The sequence below is a fragment of the Paramisgurnus dabryanus genome, chromosome 3, assembly GCF_030506205.2.
Source record: "Paramisgurnus dabryanus chromosome 3, PD_genome_1.1, whole genome shotgun sequence".
Lineage (NCBI taxonomy): Eukaryota > Metazoa > Chordata > Actinopteri > Cypriniformes > Cobitidae > Paramisgurnus > Paramisgurnus dabryanus.
Window position 1 is genome coordinate 1,509,247 of NC_133339.1, and position 19,514 is coordinate 1,528,760.

The 19,514-nt window shown below is 36.7% G+C and overlaps 2 protein-coding genes across 2 annotated transcripts in view; both read left to right on the top strand.

The window, feature by feature from the left end:
- Positions 1–3,444: 3,444 nt before the first annotated feature.
- On the top strand, positions 3,445–8,171 carry LOC135733690 (uncharacterized). The gene is made up of 8 exons (XM_073813733.1): positions 3,445–3,451; positions 3,934–4,212; positions 4,418–4,705; positions 6,375–6,578; positions 6,943–7,014; positions 7,091–7,171; positions 7,881–7,940; positions 8,036–8,171. The coding sequence occupies exons 1-7, from the start codon at positions 3,445–3,447 to the stop codon at positions 7,937–7,939; spliced, it is 990 nt and encodes a 329-aa protein (XP_073669834.1). The 3' UTR covers position 7,940; positions 8,036–8,171.
- A 9,303-nt stretch (positions 8,172–17,474) lies between these two features.
- Positions 17,475–19,514, top strand: part of LOC135734082 (uncharacterized) — a 40,565-nt gene continuing 38,525 nt past the window's right edge. The window contains exons 1-3 of the mRNA XM_073813734.1: positions 17,475–17,478; positions 18,399–18,668; positions 18,741–19,013. Of these exons, the coding sequence (XP_073669835.1) occupies positions 17,475–17,478; positions 18,399–18,668; positions 18,741–19,013 (547 nt within the window). The remainder of the gene's footprint in view (positions 17,479–18,398; positions 18,669–18,740; positions 19,014–19,514) is intronic.

The following is a 19,514-nucleotide window of genomic DNA, read 5'->3' on the forward strand; positions in this document are numbered from 1 at the left end:
AAAACTTGTACTCGTTTATTGTGGAAATACACTGTATACATTTAAATGTACAGTAAAAGATTATGTAATACTGGCACATACTAACACCTAACAAAAGTGACTGTTGTTGTAGATAATATTGTCATTAACAAGCACACATATCAAAATACAACTCTTTCCCACATTTCAGCTTTTCATCATTTGTTATGTCTTATGTAATGTTTACTGTACATAATATAATTGTATTTATTCAAGGAGTCACTACTTATTTAACTTAGTATAGCATCACTAAACTCCTGGGTAATATCAGCCATCAGTCTTCATGGATCTACACTTCCAATAATAGTCTACTTTATGGATGCTAATATTTTGGACATACTTACTCTAGAATACAATTTAGGAAAGAGAGTTGGCACACAGGGGAGGTACATGGTGTTATAGAGGAAGTGTTGAGGTTTTAACACAAAGTGTTTAATGTTTAAGTGTCAGTCATCAGTAGATCAGTATGGAGTTGATTTCTCTTCCTCTAGTTCTCTGTGAGTATTATCTACTCTCTATTGATTTAACTACACATCAATTACTGACACATTGTCGACAGGATCAAGTCATTTACTGCTCCTGTATTTTTACTAAATCTTTTCATGCTTCTCTCAGAGTTTAAATCTTTATCTCATGATATATGAGTGAAATACTGTTTATTGTGGTAAGCCCATAGCAAATGTGCGGCTATGAATTATTAAATCATGTTTTTCAGTCAAACACTGTGAGCTTCAGATAACTGTTGATAACAAATGTGTAAGTGGTTATAATGTAAGAGAAAGACAACAGTAAGTGTCAAATAATGTGTAAAAAAATTGTGTAAAATGTTGTAAAGTGTGATTTGAAAAGGAGATTTAGCACAATTTAGTGAAGAAAGGAATTAAAAATCAGAGATTTTAGAGCTGTTGTGTTATCTTTTGCAAAAATTTAAAATTTGATTATTCTTTCACCACAAATTTTTTTTTACGTTTTTCACAAAAATATATCAGACATTTTAATACCACTAAAGTATGTATGTTTGTCAGTATTAATTTCCTGCTGACTGTGTGAAGAGCGTCTTTCACAATTGAAACATAGATGTAACCGTGTATAGCAAATTAATTTAAATTAGGTGAGTAAAAACTGCTTGTTTAGGACTTTGTGCATATATGTTTAGTCTGTGGTGCCATCAGAACTGTCATGCCATCATTTCCTATATATTTATTAGTCACATGACATTTCATTGGTAAAAAAAGAGTTTGTCTTTACCAAGACATTGACAGCAATGGTGAATCATCAAGCCTTTCAAAAGTTACCAGAAGTTACTTCAGCCCACAGAGCTGCAGCAGACCAGCGTGAATGTGATAACTTGATAAAAGACTTAACTTTTAAAAATATGGTATGACTTTAAAATATTGCAATGTGATGATCTGAGAATAAGTGTGTATTTTTACGTAAAGTGTGGTTTCACGTACTATTACGTTTTAATACACACAGAGACGTAGCCTATCATGTTGACGTGTTGACAGGACGAATATGTTTGTACAAAATTGTACATTTTCCTATTCATAAATATTAAAATCACAGGCATTTGTGTTTCTAACTCATATTAAAGACATGTTTTCAGTCGTATTTTCTGACTTATTTCACTCATTTACCTAATGAAATGTTCATCACTTTAGAGAATTACACATTATTAAACAAGACTACACTTTAATACCTTACCATTAATAACATTGATGCATCATTTAACCATTTTGTAATATTTAGTTTGTGACACACAAAAGGCGTTTTCTCCTATGCAATAATTGTCAGCAGCGACTGTGATGCGTTCATTGTGAATTTGAATTCAAATGTTGCACCTCAAGAAGCTTCACAACACATTGCTTTATGGCAGTAATATAAAACATGTAAAAGTTACGTATTAATACTACGTAGTAACAGTGGGATCAGGCTGAATATCACCACATGTGATTCAAATCACTATTTTTTTATTATATTAGTAGTTTAGGAGATGTTATTAGAAGACTGGTCGGCTAGGACAGGATATTGGATAAAGTTAGCAATCCTATTAATGGTAAATTTCATTCTCTTTATGCAGATTAATCCATTATTGTGTAATAAGAGATAAATGTTTATATATGCAAAATTATACAGTATGGCACTGTGATTCTGTTCATTACCACCTGAATTAAATTAAATGTAATAAATTAATCTATAACTTGTATTAATAAAATGCATTTATTAAAACAGTATTTTAAAGTCATGAAGATGACATCTCCCATCAGATGTTTATCAATAAAAATGCTAACAAGGCACGTACCAACAGGTGACCACTCTACTCTTACTATAATAGTGGATTTTATTTTTTTAAAAACATTGTTGATGTAACTACATACAAATACTACTCACACATGTTGTTGTTATATATAAATATTGTAAATTAATGCATTTCTTCACTAATAATTATGAAAAATCACAGTTCTTTTGCCTCTAACTCAGTGTATTTCAATAGCTCACTATGAGTATCAGGAACTAACTGAAATCTACATGAATCATCTGACAGCAGAGCATTTTGACTTCCGTTGTCGCAACTCTCTTTCTTCCGTTGTCGCAAATCTCTTTCAACAGCTCTGGTTAATGATTGGCTCAAAGATGTCTGGCAGCAAAAATAAGCCAGTAAGAAAAAACAGAAGATTTCAGATACAAAAGAGATTTTTGTCTCCAACACAAACTCTTGTTGTAATTTTTTTTTTAAGAAAATGTAAAAAGTCTTAAAGGGATCCCATGCCTTTCACTTTTTCAGCTTTAGTTAGTGTGTAATGTTTCTGTTATAGCATAAAAACATCTGCAAACTTACAAAGTTCACAGTCCACTCCAAAGCAGGGCTGGACTGGTAATCTGGCATTCCGGGCAAATGCCCGGTGGGCCGACGCACTTGTGCTTTTACAGTGCTTGCATTTATTGTAATGTCACGTTTCAGCTCTTATACTTTTTTAATTAATCATTATATGGAGTTGGTAGTCAAGTTTGCACAAAGATGGGTGTTATTTGTGATCCTATGTAGTGGGCCGGTCTGGGCCAAAATGCCAGGGCCGATTTTTTGTCCCAGTCCAGCCCTGCTCCAAAGGGACATTTATGCATTTGGCAAGCGCTTTTATCCAAAGTGTTCCTTGCGGTTGCGGCATACAAAAGGAGATTTTTTCTTTAACACAAAACAATTTTCAGGAACTACAACTAACAGCTTTATGAAACTGTACTGCAACACACATCCTCTGTATGTTGTGTCGTCACAAATTCACTCATGTAAAAATTCAGCCACACCCGCTGTATGATGAGATGACTCACAGTGTCTTTCATTATGTAGTGCTCGTGAGTTTACATTTACATTTGACTGCATTGTTAAAGGTGTTTGTTGGTTTGAAGATAAACAAGCAGCTTTATACAATGGCAGGTAAAAATGGAAAGATATATAAAAAATGAAAAAGGCTTTCTTCTGTTTTCGTTTATTGTGTGAAATGTATTTTAAGAATTAGGAAAGGAATGAAGAAAATGCCACAAGAACATCTGAATTTTAGGGACCTTTTTGTCGGTTGATCACACATTGTGATATATTGTTATTCAGTGGTGTAGTGCAGGGTTTACGCAGATATACGGAGTAAACCACTTCTTTATTAGATGGCACAGGGTAAATCCACTTCTACTTAAAAAAAAATGAAGGCATGAATTAAGAGTATACCCACTTCTCTAGGCACATCTCAAATGTTAAAGTATTTATCATTCCAACCAGTTTTTCCCTTTGTTGTTTACAGTGCAGATTTTAAGCATCCACTCTGGACAAAATGAAGGTGACTGAATTTAAGATATTTGTGTTTTTCATATAAACAGATCTGCGATGAGATTAATAAGCTACCTGTAATTTTCTTCTTTTCTCAGCTTTACCCAGAGTTACAGTGAGAGTAACACCAGACAGATCTGTGTTCACTGGAGAGACAGTCACTCTGAAGTGTGAGATAGAGGATCAGTACAGATCATTAAACTGGACATATCTGTGGTATAAAAAACGTACTTCAGAGCGTTACACTGTAAACAGAGACTCTCTCACTATCACTCGAGTTACTGAATCTGATCAGGATGATTACTGGTGTAGTGCAGAGAGACAAGGACAACCACAAACTTCACAAACAAGCTCATCTGTTGATTTTATTGTTAAGGGTGAGTTCAACTTCAATGTCTGTAAAATAGAGAAATAAAGACAGAAACATCTCGTGTGTTAATTATCAGAAACATTATGCCAATGGTAGTGTTGTGTCAGTGTTTTAAAGGGATCAGGAATATATTGTTTTATTTAATCCATTCACATTTGTGAATTCATGTTAAAAGACTAATGAGTTATAACATAATTTTCTTCTTTCCTCAGCTTTACCCAGAGCTACAGTGAGAGTAACACCAGACAGATCTGTGTTCACTGGAGAGACAGTCACTCTGAAGTGTGAGATAGAGGATCAGTACAGATCATTAAACTGGAGATATCTGTGGTATAAAGACACAACTGAAGTGTTAAACTCTGAGCATTACACTGTAAACAGAGACTCTCTCACTATCACTGGAGTTACTGAATCTGATCAGAAGGAGTTCAGCTGTAGTGCAGAGATACACGGACGACCACAAACACAATCAAGGTCTGATGTTCATCTCACTGTGAAGGGTGAGTTCCGTATTGGTGTTGCCGTAAAATAGGGATAAGGAAAATATGGACAGAAGCATCTCATTATAAAAAACATTATGTCAAAGTTGTGTGAAGACCATCATCCTCACAATACAGCGATCATGTGACTCTCTCTGTTAAAGGTCAGTATTGACTGTAATAAAAACACAGGGAGAAGCTTCCTTAACATTTACATTTTAAGACAAACTGTTCCTTTATGTTTTATCTAATACTTACAACAACCCACATTTCTTATCCACTGTACATTTTGAATGTATTTAACCATCAACACAATAATATAACCATAATTAAAGCTAAGCAGCAATGGAAGGTCCTCGCACGCATGAGCACTACCACCTGATGGCCTTAGGAAAGCAGTGAAAAGTGGGGATATGATTTTAAAGGCAGGATGGGCAGGAATTATCAAAAAAACTTTTTTACAAATTTGTTTAAACTGTCTTTATATACCAGTACATAATTCAAATGTAAGTACTCCGAAAAAGAGAGTATAAAACTCGAGTGTCTTTAGACCTCTCACGACTGTTTTAACTCTTTCCCCGCCATTGACGAGATATCTCGTCAATTAAGAGGAAACGCTTCCCCGCCAATGACGAGATATTCCGTCTTTCCGCAATACCGCTATTATCCACCAGGTGGCGCCCTTCCGCAACTTTTTAAAACCGGAAGTATTGCCCTATGGCAAGCTGCTGCATGTCCGTGTCTGTTTTAAAGATCGCTCTGAATCGGATCTCTATGAAAAGTCCGTCACAAAAATGGAATTATCTCTGCTTTTTGCTCAAAATATGGTGTTTTTGCAAAAACCTACCCATATTCAAAAGCTGATTGCAAAAGAACCACTAAAGGTAGGATGAAACGGTTTTTTTTTGTTTGAAAGCAGAGGGTCTGTTCTTTCATTTGGTATATTGTATGTTTATATATTTAAAGAAGAACATTTTCTGGAAGGCATTAAACTTTGGTGAAAATCATGAAAAACGCTGGCACTGGCTGGCAACTTTTTTTTAAACGCTGGCGGTGAAAGAGTTAAACACAGCTAATTTTTCAATTCGGGACGAAACAAATGATTGGTTTGCTCGACTATCACTCTCTCTCGTGACCATGGCACCACCCCTGTTGCTATGGGATCTGCCCACACATGCGCACACCCAATTGATTTGAACGTGCACGAGGCACTCTAGGAAGAGCAAAAGTATGGCAGAGAAAGAGCATTCAGAACTCACAGTACCTGCATATCCAGTCAGTGAAGGCAAACAAAGGAAAATTATATTGTTATATTAATGTGTTTAGACCATCAAACTTATCATCGAACTTATGAAGTCTGGGCAGGTCAGACATTGCATGCTTAAGTTACAACAGCTTTTTTTCCAGGGCGCCATGGAACATGAAGCAGTGTATTTGTCCATGTTTGTGTAAAACAGGTTCCATCTGTCTCTTATCTGGCACTGTTGTACTACATTGCACACATACACTTTATGTGGTTAGGCTCTGTATTTTTTGTAGTTCAGTATCTGTATGTAGCATCATGGTTCTGAAGAAATGTTGTCTCATTTCACTATGTACTACACTGCATTTTATATGGTTGAAATAAACAATAAAGCTGCTTGACTTGCATATGCACCAGCTATATAAGGTTGTATCTCTGCTTTTTCAGCCGCAGGATCTTCATCTCTTGGTCTTATTGTTGGTCTGTGTCTTGGGCTGAGCGTCATGTTTTTGATCTTTTTCTTGGTCCTGCTGTGGTGCTACAAAAACAAAAAACTCTCTCGGTCTTCCTCAGCTGTCAGTCAACAGCAAAACATCAGTCAGACATCAGATCAGAAACAGACTGAAGATGGTTACATTTCACTACAGACTGGTCAGTTTACTGTACATTCATTATGATCAGCGCCAGAATAATAATCAATAGCGTCACATTGTGTTACAGAGTTTAACATGGGAAAACACCATAAACATTTATAAGCATATGAAATATTAAATATTTTATATAATGTAAACTGGTACTAATATATTTTATAAAAGCTTATTTTAGAAGATATAAAGTTTGGACAAATGCTTTGTTAAAACCCTTTTCATTATTTTATTCACTACAAGAGAGGCTCATCTTTATGACGATACAAATAAAGACACAAGCTCAAGTAACAAAGTGATGTCATTTAATGTTGTTCATCTCATTACAGTAAAATGTTTTTTTAAGGGTCAAATTAATTTTCCTTTCTCAGTGACTCAGGCCGACCCCAGTAATGCCGTGTATTCACAGATCAACTTCAAGATAAAGAAACTCAAAAGCAAAGGTAAAAATAACTAGAAGAGTAAAACTAAAGACTGATAGGTGAAAACTCTTAAGCATTTCATTATTCTTTATTGTAGAAAATGAAAGTGAATCAGCTGATCTCACCTATGCTGATATTGAACTGAAACCGAAAAGAGAAATAAACACAAGAAAGAAAGGTAAAGAAAAAACGTCTTGATCATCAGTGATATACAAACATAAAAAAACAAATAACACAACGACGATAGACATATTATAGTTTTTTGCTTCAATAACATGTTGTTACTCACAACTGTGATGAAATTCAGTACAGCAGCATAACTGTTGCCTCTATGAGGTTAAATTGGTAGTAATTGCTTAATTGTGTTTTATTAAACAAATGCTTAATTGGGCTCAAAGTGTACAAAGAAAATATCCCCCACACCATTACACCACCAGCAGCCTGAACCGTTGATACAAGGCAGGATGGATCCATGTTTTTATGTTGTTTACGACAAATGCTGATAATACTATCTGAATGTCGCAGCTAAAATTGAGACTCATCAGACCAAGGAATGTTTTCCCTATCATATATTGTCCCAATTTTGGTGAGCCTGTGTGAATTGTAGCCTCAGTTTCCTGTTCTTAGCTGACAGGAGTGGCACCCGGTGTGGTTTTCTGCTGCTTATCCATCTACTTTAGGTGCTGCCATCTGATTGGCTGATTAGCAATTGAACAGGTGTACCTAATGAAGTGGCGGGGGGGGGTGTATATCTAATATTTCTGTTTAATTTCTATAAACAGGAAGTTAAACTGGTGTCATTCCCCAGAGTTGAAATTAACTGACAGAAAAGAAATAGGAAATGTTCGTTTTTTTCTAATGAGTTGTCACAACTCTGAAATTTTTAGGGATTAAAAGTGAAAGTGAAGACACTGTATACTCTAAACTGAAGAAGGGGAGAGATTAAGGTGAGTAAATACATAAAAATACATCTTTCAGTATGTAAGATTAAAATTCAATATTGAAGGATTCAAATTCTTTATAATACAATATTTTTTTTCAGATGTTGCTTCTGGATCTGTTGATGTGACTTATGCTTAGATTAACTAAAAAACCAGAGGAGTTTGTTTTTTATTCTTAATGTCTGTTGTGCAGAATTCAAAAAGATGTAAATGAAATCCTGTATAATCTTAATCTTTCTTACTTGACCTACTGTATAAAAATAAATCATACTGTTTTCAACTTTGTTTTCCATATTATGATAAGGAATAAATACATTTTGTGAGTAGTAGTGCAATATATAGCGTATTTTGAACAGCGTCTTGCCACTCAACCCCCCCCCCCCACACACACACACACACACACACTTACACCGCAAAAACTTTTTACAGAGAAACACTGATGTTTAGCTACTGTTAGGTATGTTAAACTAAAACAAAACAGGACTTTACCAAATTTTAAATAATCAAAGGAATAAAGAATACATTCAAATTGTAATAGACCTCATTTTATTCTGTGCAAAATAAGAAATTCCCTTGCGTGGGCATTGTGAAAAACCAAGAGGCACTGAATAAAGGCAACTTCTTTAAAGTGATCTCCAGCTATCACCCAGAAATAAAAAGGCGAATGGACAAATTGCCTCGAAATGCAAAACTCACTAGCCAATACATCCTTAATGAAATACTGGAAATAATAGCATCATTAATAATACATTCCAAAATAAAAGGGGATTTGCACGATGATGCAGACACATACTACGCAATTTTGGCAGACGAATGTAAAGATTTGGCAAAAAAAGAGCTTGTGGCAGTCTGTATCTGATACATACATAAAGGCGTGTTGAAGGAAATAGCTGTGGGGTTTGTAGAGATGCGGGACATGAAGGCAGGTGCAGGAAAAATCCTGGAAGTATTGGAGCCTTTACAGCTGGATCCAGCTTTGTGTGTTAGATTTGAGTTTGACGGATCATCGGTTATGTCGGGCAATAAAGGAGGGGTGCAGTACATGTGATTTAAAAAAAATAATAAATCCCTTACGCAGTATATGTACATTGAAATTCCCACCGCTTTTACCTCATCTTGTGCACAGCATCAAAGGTGTCCCCAAGCATATCAAAATTTTTTGACGTCATTAACAATTTGCATAGTTTTATGATGGGGTCACATGCTAGATTTATGGAAATTTAGCAACAGCAGCGGCCAGGGAAAAAAACTTTGGTCCTGTGATTGTGGTCAGGTGCAGTAAAGTGCTGACACTTTTGGGTCCTATATTGGAGACTCTTGCTGAATTTTCAGAAAGCTCAGGCCAGACAAAACTTGAGGGTGACTCATTGTATGAGACAAAAACTATTGAATTTAAAAGATAAAAATAGTGCCTACTGTCTTATTCAAAATGATACAAAATCATTATTTTTTTAAGTAAAGGTCTTGGTACAGAAAAATATTTTCAAGCCCCTCTCAGATATATCATTTGCTTGCAAATTCCTTATACTGTAGAATGAATTTTAAACAATATAAATAATAAAGTATTGCAACTTTAGTGGGTGACGTCTTATGATGTGTAGAAAAAATAATGAGAAACAAAGGGGAAGCATTTGATTATAATTCAGACTGATCTAACAAACTAAGCTGACAAACATCAGCAAGCGATGTTGTAAGTAGGATATTGCCTGCATGTATGTGACCCACATGTTCATATTGCATAAAAATACTTACTGTGAGATACAACAAGCATTTAGACTAGACATACACTAAAGATGAGATTTTGGTGACATTAATGAGACGCAGAACACGATTTATGTATTTTGTGCGTCATTTAAACCTCTGCGTGATGTCTTTATGGTCTATCATATTTCGACTTGTATTTCAAGTGTGGAACAAAGGATCATGCGTGTCACTGATCAAACAATCCACCAATCACAGGTGTGAAGCCCAAAGTCTCAAAAGTCAACTTGACGATCGAGTGAATGAAGGTATAGCTATGGAAACATAGCTAGCTATTGTCAAACTCTGACCTGATCATAAGTGGTAAAAGTTTCAGTTCTATTTCAGTTTTGTGGTCTTAACAAATGTGTTGCTCAACAGCTTCAAATTTTTTCCATTGACTTACAACTGCCGCTACCACAATTGCAACCAAGCATGTATAATGCTTTCCGATTGGGTACTTATAACACAACCTAAAAGTGTGTACACTTTTTGTAAGGGGCGAAATTACATTTTTTTTTTCAGAAAAATTTAATTTGAAAAGCGAATATTTTAGACGGAGATATTTTTAACTGTGGTCAATAACTCACAAGTTTGGTCTTTCAATACCAGGTGGAATTTTAAATAAATGTAAAATGAATTTACTTTGAACATAAGTAGCACTGTTACTTTCAACCCATATCAGTTGGGACAAGAGTAACACACAGGTGGGTCAAAAGTAACACAACAGAACAAGATAGATCTTTGTGTCTCACTTGTTTTTTTTAAATATACATGTATGTAACTGCAAACATATTTTTGCCATATTTGCAAAAAAATATGAAATTTCATTTTCATTTAAAATTTCAATTTCATCAAATGTTTTAAAAGCAACTTGACAGTACAAACTTGAATTGTTGAGAATAACACATTTTCAACAGTATGAACACACAAAAAAAATCATAATATAAATTCTCAATATCATGCAACAGTATTAGCAGCAGGACAAAAGTAACAAGTGTCACTGTCATCCCACAAGGAACTCCTGAATATTGGAATACTCTGAGAAGGCAAATTTCAGGATGTGTTACAGCACTAAAGCTGTAGATTGATCAGTACTTTAACACATGAAACCAGAAACACAACGTGTTATAAGAAAACAATTAGGAATTTACTTGATCCATGGTCAAAAACGGATGAAGAAATAATTCAATATTTGTCAGCTCTGTCAAGGGTTGCATGCTAAAGATGCTGTCATAGTTTGGAATGCAAATGTAGTCAGGGCTCTAAGAAAATCTGTTTGTTTTTTTTCTGTTACTTACGCCCGGGTTCTCCCCTATGTGAAATATTTAAATGACAAACATTGAATATTAATATTAATTCGTTTTTTTGCTATGTTTACTATATATAATATTAGTTTATTAATTAGGTGAATCATCAATTATGTCATTTATTTATTCAGTATAGATGGTTTTAGCAGTAATTACATAAACAAATTGCTTTCAACAAAACGCAACTTCCAATAAACTCCACAAAGATTCAATAACAACAGAGTCCTTTAAGAGTAGTTTACAGGATAACAAGCAAAATAAACAACAAGTAGATTACCTTAGTTCAAATAAAGCACATCAAAGACTACACTGAGCTACGTTACTGTGTATAATGTGTACTACATAATGTATGCAATCCATGATCACCGTCTCACCTCGTTTTTAGGAAACCAAAAAATGTGATATTTTTTAAATGATGTACAGTACTGTGCAAAAGTCTTAGGTCACCACCACCAGACTTGATGTTTTAGAAGTGTCCTATGTCTTTGTTTAATTTATTTTTCAATCTATTTTATTAAGATACAAACAGAAAATATACACGAAATATGTACAAAAAATAAAACAATACATTTTCAGGACTAAATGTCTTCTTTAGGCATCGTCAGTGTTTAGTGTGACCTCTCTTGGCACTAAACACATCTTGAGCGTTTTTGAGCAGAATACAGTAAAAAGATAATTTCTTTCAAATTAGAAATTAAGATTTAATTTTATTTAGGTTTCCTGCCATTGCTCAGGTGGAAGGGAAAAAAATTGACATCTTAAAAATTTATACAGTTGTAATACTATATACACATTTCCTGTATGTTCTGGATGTTTTCTATTAAAAGAGACTGAGAAATAATTATATATGATCACTTTAACATTGCATAAAAACAACAAATCTAATTCTGGCATGATGGTCTAAGACTTTTGTAGAGTATTGTATTGTTACAGAGTTGAGTTTAGCCAGTTATGAATTCTTTTCAGGACTGATAGTATGCACCATTGCATGCAGATGAGGTGTGGGGTGTTGTACAGGAAGTCTTGAGTTTTTAACATAAAGTGTTTAATGTTTAAGTGTCAGTCATCTTCAGTATGGAGTTGATTTCTCTTCCTCTAGTTCTCTGTGAGTATTATCTTCTCTCTATGGATTTAACTACACATCAATTGCTGTCACATTGTCTACAGGATTAAGTTATTTACTGCTCCTGTATTTTTACTAAATTTTTTCATGCTCCTCTCAGAGTTTAAATCTTTATCTCATGCTTTACCGTTTGAATGAATAATGTTTGTATGAGACAGTAAGTGTACAGAAAGTGTTGTGTTAATTTGTTGTGTTTTAGGTGAATGAGTGACATCAGTGTAGATACTGTATAACAATTTAAATCCCATCAGTTCAGATTTATTTAGGGATTTTCACAATGCACATTTTTTCAGAGCTGCTTTACAGAAAATACATATTTACTGTATGTCAGAAAGTAAACTTGTTAGTATAAATTATGGTTTATACAGTTAGCAAATTACTGTGTTTATTATAGTAATGCATTTATCTAAAAAATTTAGAGAAATTGGCACTTTTGCAAAAATTCCTGAACACAAATAATACTTGTAAAACATTTCCATCAGGTTTTAAAAAAACAACAACATAGTACTGAGTCTGCCTTTAATTAAATTTTGCTTCCTTAAGCTAAATCTTGGTTATCGTTTAACAATCTTATGAGAGCGACAGTTACCTTAGTATTATCGCACTTGAATTATTGCAGTTGGCTATGGAATAAACTCCCCTGAAAGCTACAAAGTCTATCCATGACTTTAAAACTTAGTTGAAGTCACATTTTCTTACCTTGGCATTTTACATCTTGTTTGTTAAAATGTTTTATTGATTTTTCTTTTCTCTCTTCTTTGCTTTTATTTCATTTTATTTTTTGTATAGTATTATTTGTACAGCATATGGTCAACTGCTGTTTTCAGGGTGCGATTTGAAAAAAAAGAGGGCGGATGTTTTTTTATTAATGAAAATAAATTACGAAGCACATGCTTATATTGATTATTAAGGGTATTAAGCTATTTCTTGCAACTTTTAATATGTATAGAAATGTTACCAGTCCTACTCGCACCTGCCCTAAGCGAGATTCAAACTGCTCTGATCTGGCATAAGAGTCAGACGCTCTTACAAGGAGGCCAAAGGCCATGAGCTTTAACGTCTGTCGCTAGAGCACTTCTTAAGGTTGGGGAGTGAGGTTAACTTTTACTGCGCACAGCTCTCACTGACTTGCCTCCATTATACAAACCTGAACTTTACCGACATGCCAGAGTGCATAACTTCTTTATGCTTTGCAACAGACATGCAAAAACACCTGTTTACAATTATAATATTAAGTCAACAAATGCAATGCACAACATAATTTCAATATAGCAATAAATATATGCCTACTTAAAAAAGACGTCAGTTTAAGAAAATAGTTTGAATTTGTTTTGTGACAGTGCTGTAAAATACGATGATATTCTGCTTGGAATCATTTTCATTTATTATTTGGCTGTTTTACGCTAAAATTGGTGCTTGGTGACATTTGGAAAATCCAGGCATCAAATAAAAAAGAATCATGACACAACCTAGACGCGCTATCGCCTGTTGTCACAGAACCGGAAGCGTTGACAGTAATACTCCACTTCTGATTTTACTGTTGTTTGCTGTATTGTTATTTTAGGTCCTTAATTTGGCCATTTGATGACCATTAATCTAGGGGGGATACATTTTGTCCCCACTGGAGATTAAAAATAATTTATCAGAGCTAGGGATATAAAGACCAGAGGGGACAATCCCCTTTATTCCCCAGTAAATCACACCCTGATTACACAACAGCAAAATGTTGTGACTATTTCATTCATTGTGGTGTGATTAATGAGCATTAATGTTTGCAGTGTGAGCATAGTCTGATATGACTGCAGACATAATTTTCACAATTTTTTTATTTTCACCATAAATTACTGAGTGGATCTTTAAAATTGAAGTGTTGTGTTTAGTTTGTTTAAGGCTTCTGCTCAACACTGAAAATATTAATATTTACAGAAATAACAGGATCTATAAATTGATGTATTTTTATGTTCATCATTGATGTTCATCTTCATGTTTAAACTGTAATAAGTTTTTTCTTTGTTGTTTACAGTGCTGATTTTAAACATCCAACCTGGACAGACAGAAGGTGAATCACTTTAATTCATTCATTACATCACATTTTCAAAAATTAGATTACTGATAAGTAGCAGCTGAGAAAAATATAAAAATACAAATTATCTGTTATGTAGCACAAAATTGACCATCATGGGCCCTATCTTACACCCGGCGCAATGCGATGGCAGGCATGATGCATGATTTGCTAGTTTCAGCCCAACGCAGTTATCATTTTCACATCCAGTGTCACTGTTGCAAGAGTAAGCCCTTTACAACAATTTAATTATATTTACTATCATATTAATATAGGCTTACCTTCTAATGGGGGTGTAGTTGTTTCTAAAAGCACCAAAGCTTGATTTAGTTACATTATTATGACAACTTGAGTATGAGACACGAGATCAAACGTGATTGTTTCTGTCACAACTGGATACAGGAGTCAGGACACAATCACGGAGTTCACGTCCCATGGTACCCTTTATAAATAAAACAGGAAACAAAACACGAGGAGTAACAACAGGCAGGTAGGTAACATAGGAACAACATGGAAGTATCGACAATGATCTGGCACTGAGCATGGCAGCGACAAAGGTATATATACACACACACACACACACACACACTAACTGACAGCAGGTGAAACAAGACAGGCAATCAATGAGTAAGTATCCAGGTGATAATAATCAGAACAGACACAAAACATGACATGGACTAACCGTAACAGTACCCCCCCTCAAAGAGTGGCTTCCAGACACTACCACCAAAACATAAACATGAACATAAACAAAAGTGTGGAAGGGTGAGTCTGGGGGGAGGGATGGAGGGCTTGGAGACCACGGCGGAGCCGGCGCGAACCCGGCAGTGCAGGGAGCCGGGGTGAAACCTGCAGGGCAGGAAGCCAAAACAAAGCCGGAAAAACCGGAGCAGCCATCTCAGGATCCGAGGCTGACGGTTCGACCCTCCTGGGAATTGACGGGGATCCGATTCCCCCGGAAGTCACATCCCACCTTCTCGAGGAAACGGGCTAGCACACAGTGGCGACCACCCAGGGGAAACAATTGGGCGTGGCGTCTGTTCAGAGGCCCCGAATTGAGCACGGTGGTGGACCTCCCAGGAATCAGAGCAGACGACTCGACCAGCAGGGGAACCCACTGAACCGATTCGGTACTCACAGGAACAGGCTCGTGTGTCGCGGTGACCACCCCGGGGGATTGAATCGGGTGAGGCAACCGCTAGCTTGAGCCCGTCCTGGAGTTCCAAGCGTTCCCTCACGGTCAGCTCCAAGGGGGATCGGGGCTTGGCAGCTTGCAGTACCCGATGTCCACTACTCCCCCTCAAAAAAAATTCAGGGGAAGCTCTCCTCCACGAACCCACTGCGTCCTTGAATGGCCGGATCATTCTGTCATGAGTTTCACGAGACATGGTAACATTTATTAATAAAACAGGGGAAACAAAACATGAGGATTAAAAGAACGGGCAGGTAAGTAACACAGGAACACTCAGAACATGGAACACAGGAACAACATGGAAGTAACGACAATGATGCGGCAGTAAGTATGGCAGAGACAAGGGTTTATATACACACCCACTAACTGACAACAGGTGAAACAAGACAGGCAATCAATGAGTAAGTGTCCAGGTGATAAAAATCAGAAGAGACACAAAACATGACACGGACTAACCGTTTCCTCCTTCTTATGTAAACCTTGTGCATGCAAAAGACCACTGGAAAACAGGCCAATCTCAATAACACCAGCTGTGATGTTACAGTCACGTTGTATGCCCCAACATTAAATTACAAAATAAATTAAGTACAATGTTGTTACAATATAATGCTAAATGCATATCTGTTACTGCTGAGTTATATATGCTAGTTAATGCTTAATGCTTAAAATAATGAGACTGGCCCAGAGCTTCAGTAAGAGCTACTCAGTTTATTTAGAACTGCAGTGCATATACAAGATAGGAGGAGTCATAGCTTCAGCTACGGAGGCCGGTGGGTCACTTAAAGAAACATTGTGAAAATGACAATACATTACATTTCCCCTCATAAGCATGAAACAAAAACCATGCTAACAAAATCACTTTGTATACATATACAATTATTAGTAGTATTAAACATGCATTTGCTCTTTAACCCGGGAATTGACATAAAACTTGCATATCCAAATATTTAAGAGATATTGGCATGACTCAGATGACTCAACTTAGTCAATGATATCAATTATCACAACAACTCCTGAACATAAACATGGTGTCACCAGAGCCATCCACATCCTCATTCACTACTCCCCCTCGTTCACATTCCCCTAAGTACTAATCACCACCACCAGTGTTCCATCAGTAACTCGCTTTAAAACACTCACTCACATTCCCCGTCTGGTCTCATCACAAGAATGCTGGACTCACCTGCTTCACTTACCTGGATATCCCTATGCTCTTCTTCCAAACCCTGTCTGTCCAGTTCATCTTCCTCATCTACAACAGAGACATTGTTACTTACAGCTAAGTGCTCATATGCACTGCCTACATACCATTACTCACATGTTTGCTTTCTTTCGCCGTGTGTTTTTATATAAAGAACATTTATACTTACCTTCAATCCCCTTCCTGGTTCCCAACATGACAGTCTGGTAGTGTACTAGCTGACAGCGTCTGCTTAGCAGTTCTGAGTTCTGCAGGTGATGCTTGGGATGAACTAGGACGTTCCACAGACTTTGGCTCCTCAACACTCACTGGCTCAGACATCTCTGCCCACTGATCATCATTAAGCCTGTGACGGGACTCGTTGGCAGTTGCTTTGTTTTTGCGAAGATGCTCAATGTTGCGACTTGGGACTTCATGCACAAGTTCTTAAGTTTGTCAAAGGCTTATTGTTGCGCTGGTTGCTATGCAAATTCAACATCAACTTTCAGAAGCTGTCTTAGAGGTGCGTCGACTTCACTGAGGTTTGGCAGAAACTTTGACAGATGTGTGACGAAACCTAGGAAATGACAAACACCATCCTTGTCTGTTGGTGTTGTTATGGATTTGACAGCCTCTATTTTAGCTGGGTCTGCCTTCAGACCATCTGATGTTATCAGGTGTCCTACATAGGGCACAGAAGATTGCTTGATCTGACATTTGTCGAAATTAAGGCTCAGATTGTAGCTTGTTGCTCTCTAAATTACTTTGCGGAGGGTCTTATCATGTTCCTTTACTGAAGGTGCTGCAATGAGAATGTCATTCATGACACTTATTGCTCTGCTGATGCCCTCAAGCATCTCATCTATTATAAGCTGAAAGATTTCCAGTGAGCATTTTGGGCCAAAAGGAAGCCTAAGCCACTTAAATCTACCAATGGGTATGTTAAAGGTTGTCAAAAAATTATGATTCTTCATCTAGTTTTATTTGCAGGAAGACAGATTTTGCATCCAAGACCAAGAAGACTTTAGAACTAGGCATTGTGGAGACAACCTTTTCGATGGTGCATTGGGTAATGTTCCATTTTTATGACTTCATTCAAGTCCATTGGGTCAATGCAGATTCTTACCTTGCCATTGTGGACAGCTGCTACCATTGAACTCACCCCCTCTGTCGGTTGGCTGACTTTTGTGATATATCCATCTTTAATCATCTCATGTAGTTTCTCAATGATTTTCCTTTTCAGTGCAGCTGGCTGACGGTGGACAGGATGGACTACACCTTTTGCTTCTGGATCGATTTTAATTGTGTATTTGCCTGGTAAAGTTCCAGTAGTGCGAATCAGCTTTGGATAACCATCTAGTCCTGCTGGCACAATTTGTTCTGTTGTCACATGAATGGAATGTGTCTTATTTTCTTTTTTAGTAGGATGCAATGTATCTGTAAAGACAAAGGCTTGTTAATGTTTAATGTCGTGGGGACATTTTGAGGTCCACATGAGGAAACAAGCTTATAAATTAAACAGAATGATGTTTATTAAAAGTCTAAGGTAAAAGAAAGTTTTCTGTGATGTTTGGGGTTTGGGTTAGGGGAGGGAATAGTGTATATTCTATTCCCTTCCCCTAACCCAAACCCCAGGGTAGCGTATAAAATGCATTACGTCTATGGAATGTCCTCACAAAACATGGAAGGCAGAGTGTGTGTGTGTGTGTGTGTGTGTGTGTGTGTGTGTGTGTGTGCGTGCGTGCGTGCGTGCGTGCGTGCGTGCGTGCGTGCGTGCGTGCGTATGTGTAATTGTGTGTGAGTGTGTGGTGCGTGTGTGTACTAAAGCCCTGATTAAATATTGTATCATCTCTATAGCTTTACCCAGAGCTACAGTGAGAGTAACACCAGACAGATCTGTGTTCACTGGAGAGACAGTCACTCTGAAGTGTGAGATAGAGGATCAGTACAGATCATTAAACTGGACATATCTGTGGTATAAAGACACAACTTGGACTTCAGTGTTTGAGGGAAACATCTTGATCATTAGGGCACCATCAGATCAGGATAAATTCTGGTGTAGAGGAGAGAGAGATGGACGACCCTCATCCTCACAGTACAGTGATCACGTGACTCTCTCTGTTAAAGGTCAGTAATGAATGTAATAAAGACTCATAGAGAAGCTTCATCAGGATCTAAATGTGTTGTATTCTCCTGCAGGATTAAAACCTAAACTCACATCAGATACTGAAGGATCTGTACTGACAGGTAACACAGTGACTCTGAAGTGTCACATTGATCATTGGTCTGCTGGATGGAAGTTTTACTGGTACAAACACACACAAAACATAGAGAAGACAACAACAGAAGCAAACTCTTACACAATCCACAGTTTTAGAGTTTCAGATGGAGGTCAGTACTGGTGTAGAGCTGGAAGAGGAAACCCAGACTATTACACAGACTACAGTGATGTACTGTGGATAAATGTTAAAGGTGAGAGACAACATGGATTTTAATATGCGATGGATCTCAGTCAGGGCAGGTGCTCACTAGGGCTGTGCCGATAGACGATACATATCGCCAAGGCTTTCATGGCAATAGTCATGACGATAGTTGGCGAATGGTTGTTATTATTATTATTATCATCATAGTCTTGCATGGTTTTCCTCGCATGAGGGTTAGTGGGCTTCACTTTACACGGAGAGCTTGTAAAGAGAGAATTCCTTCTTGCACGCACCTGCACTTAATGCTTGGACTTATTCTAGCACCCAAATCAGAGAGCTGCGATCTAAAGTCAGATGGTAATCCTGTTTATGTTATGCATTTCAATGAGTTGTAGTAATACATCCCTCGTGTTTAAAATATGATTGTGTTTAAAATATGATTGCGTTCCGCTGGACCGATGTGTTTAAATAGGCACCTCTGAGAGCACCACTGCTTGACACGTGTAGCCTTCTGCAACAGCACTAAACAAATGCATTGAATTATTTGTAT

What these genes read in the sequence shown, in the direction of transcription:
- LOC135733690 (XM_073813733.1), top strand. An exon ending in TGTTCATCTCACTGTGAAGG is followed by an intron (nt 4,706 to 6,374) that starts GTGAGTTCCGTA and finishes CTGCTTTTTCAG; the next exon opens with CCGCAGGATCTTCATCTCTT. An exon ending in AATAAACACAAGAAAGAAAG is followed by an intron (nt 7,172 to 7,880) that starts GTAAAGAAAAAA and finishes TGAAATTTTTAG; the next exon opens with GGATTAAAAGTGAAAGTGAA.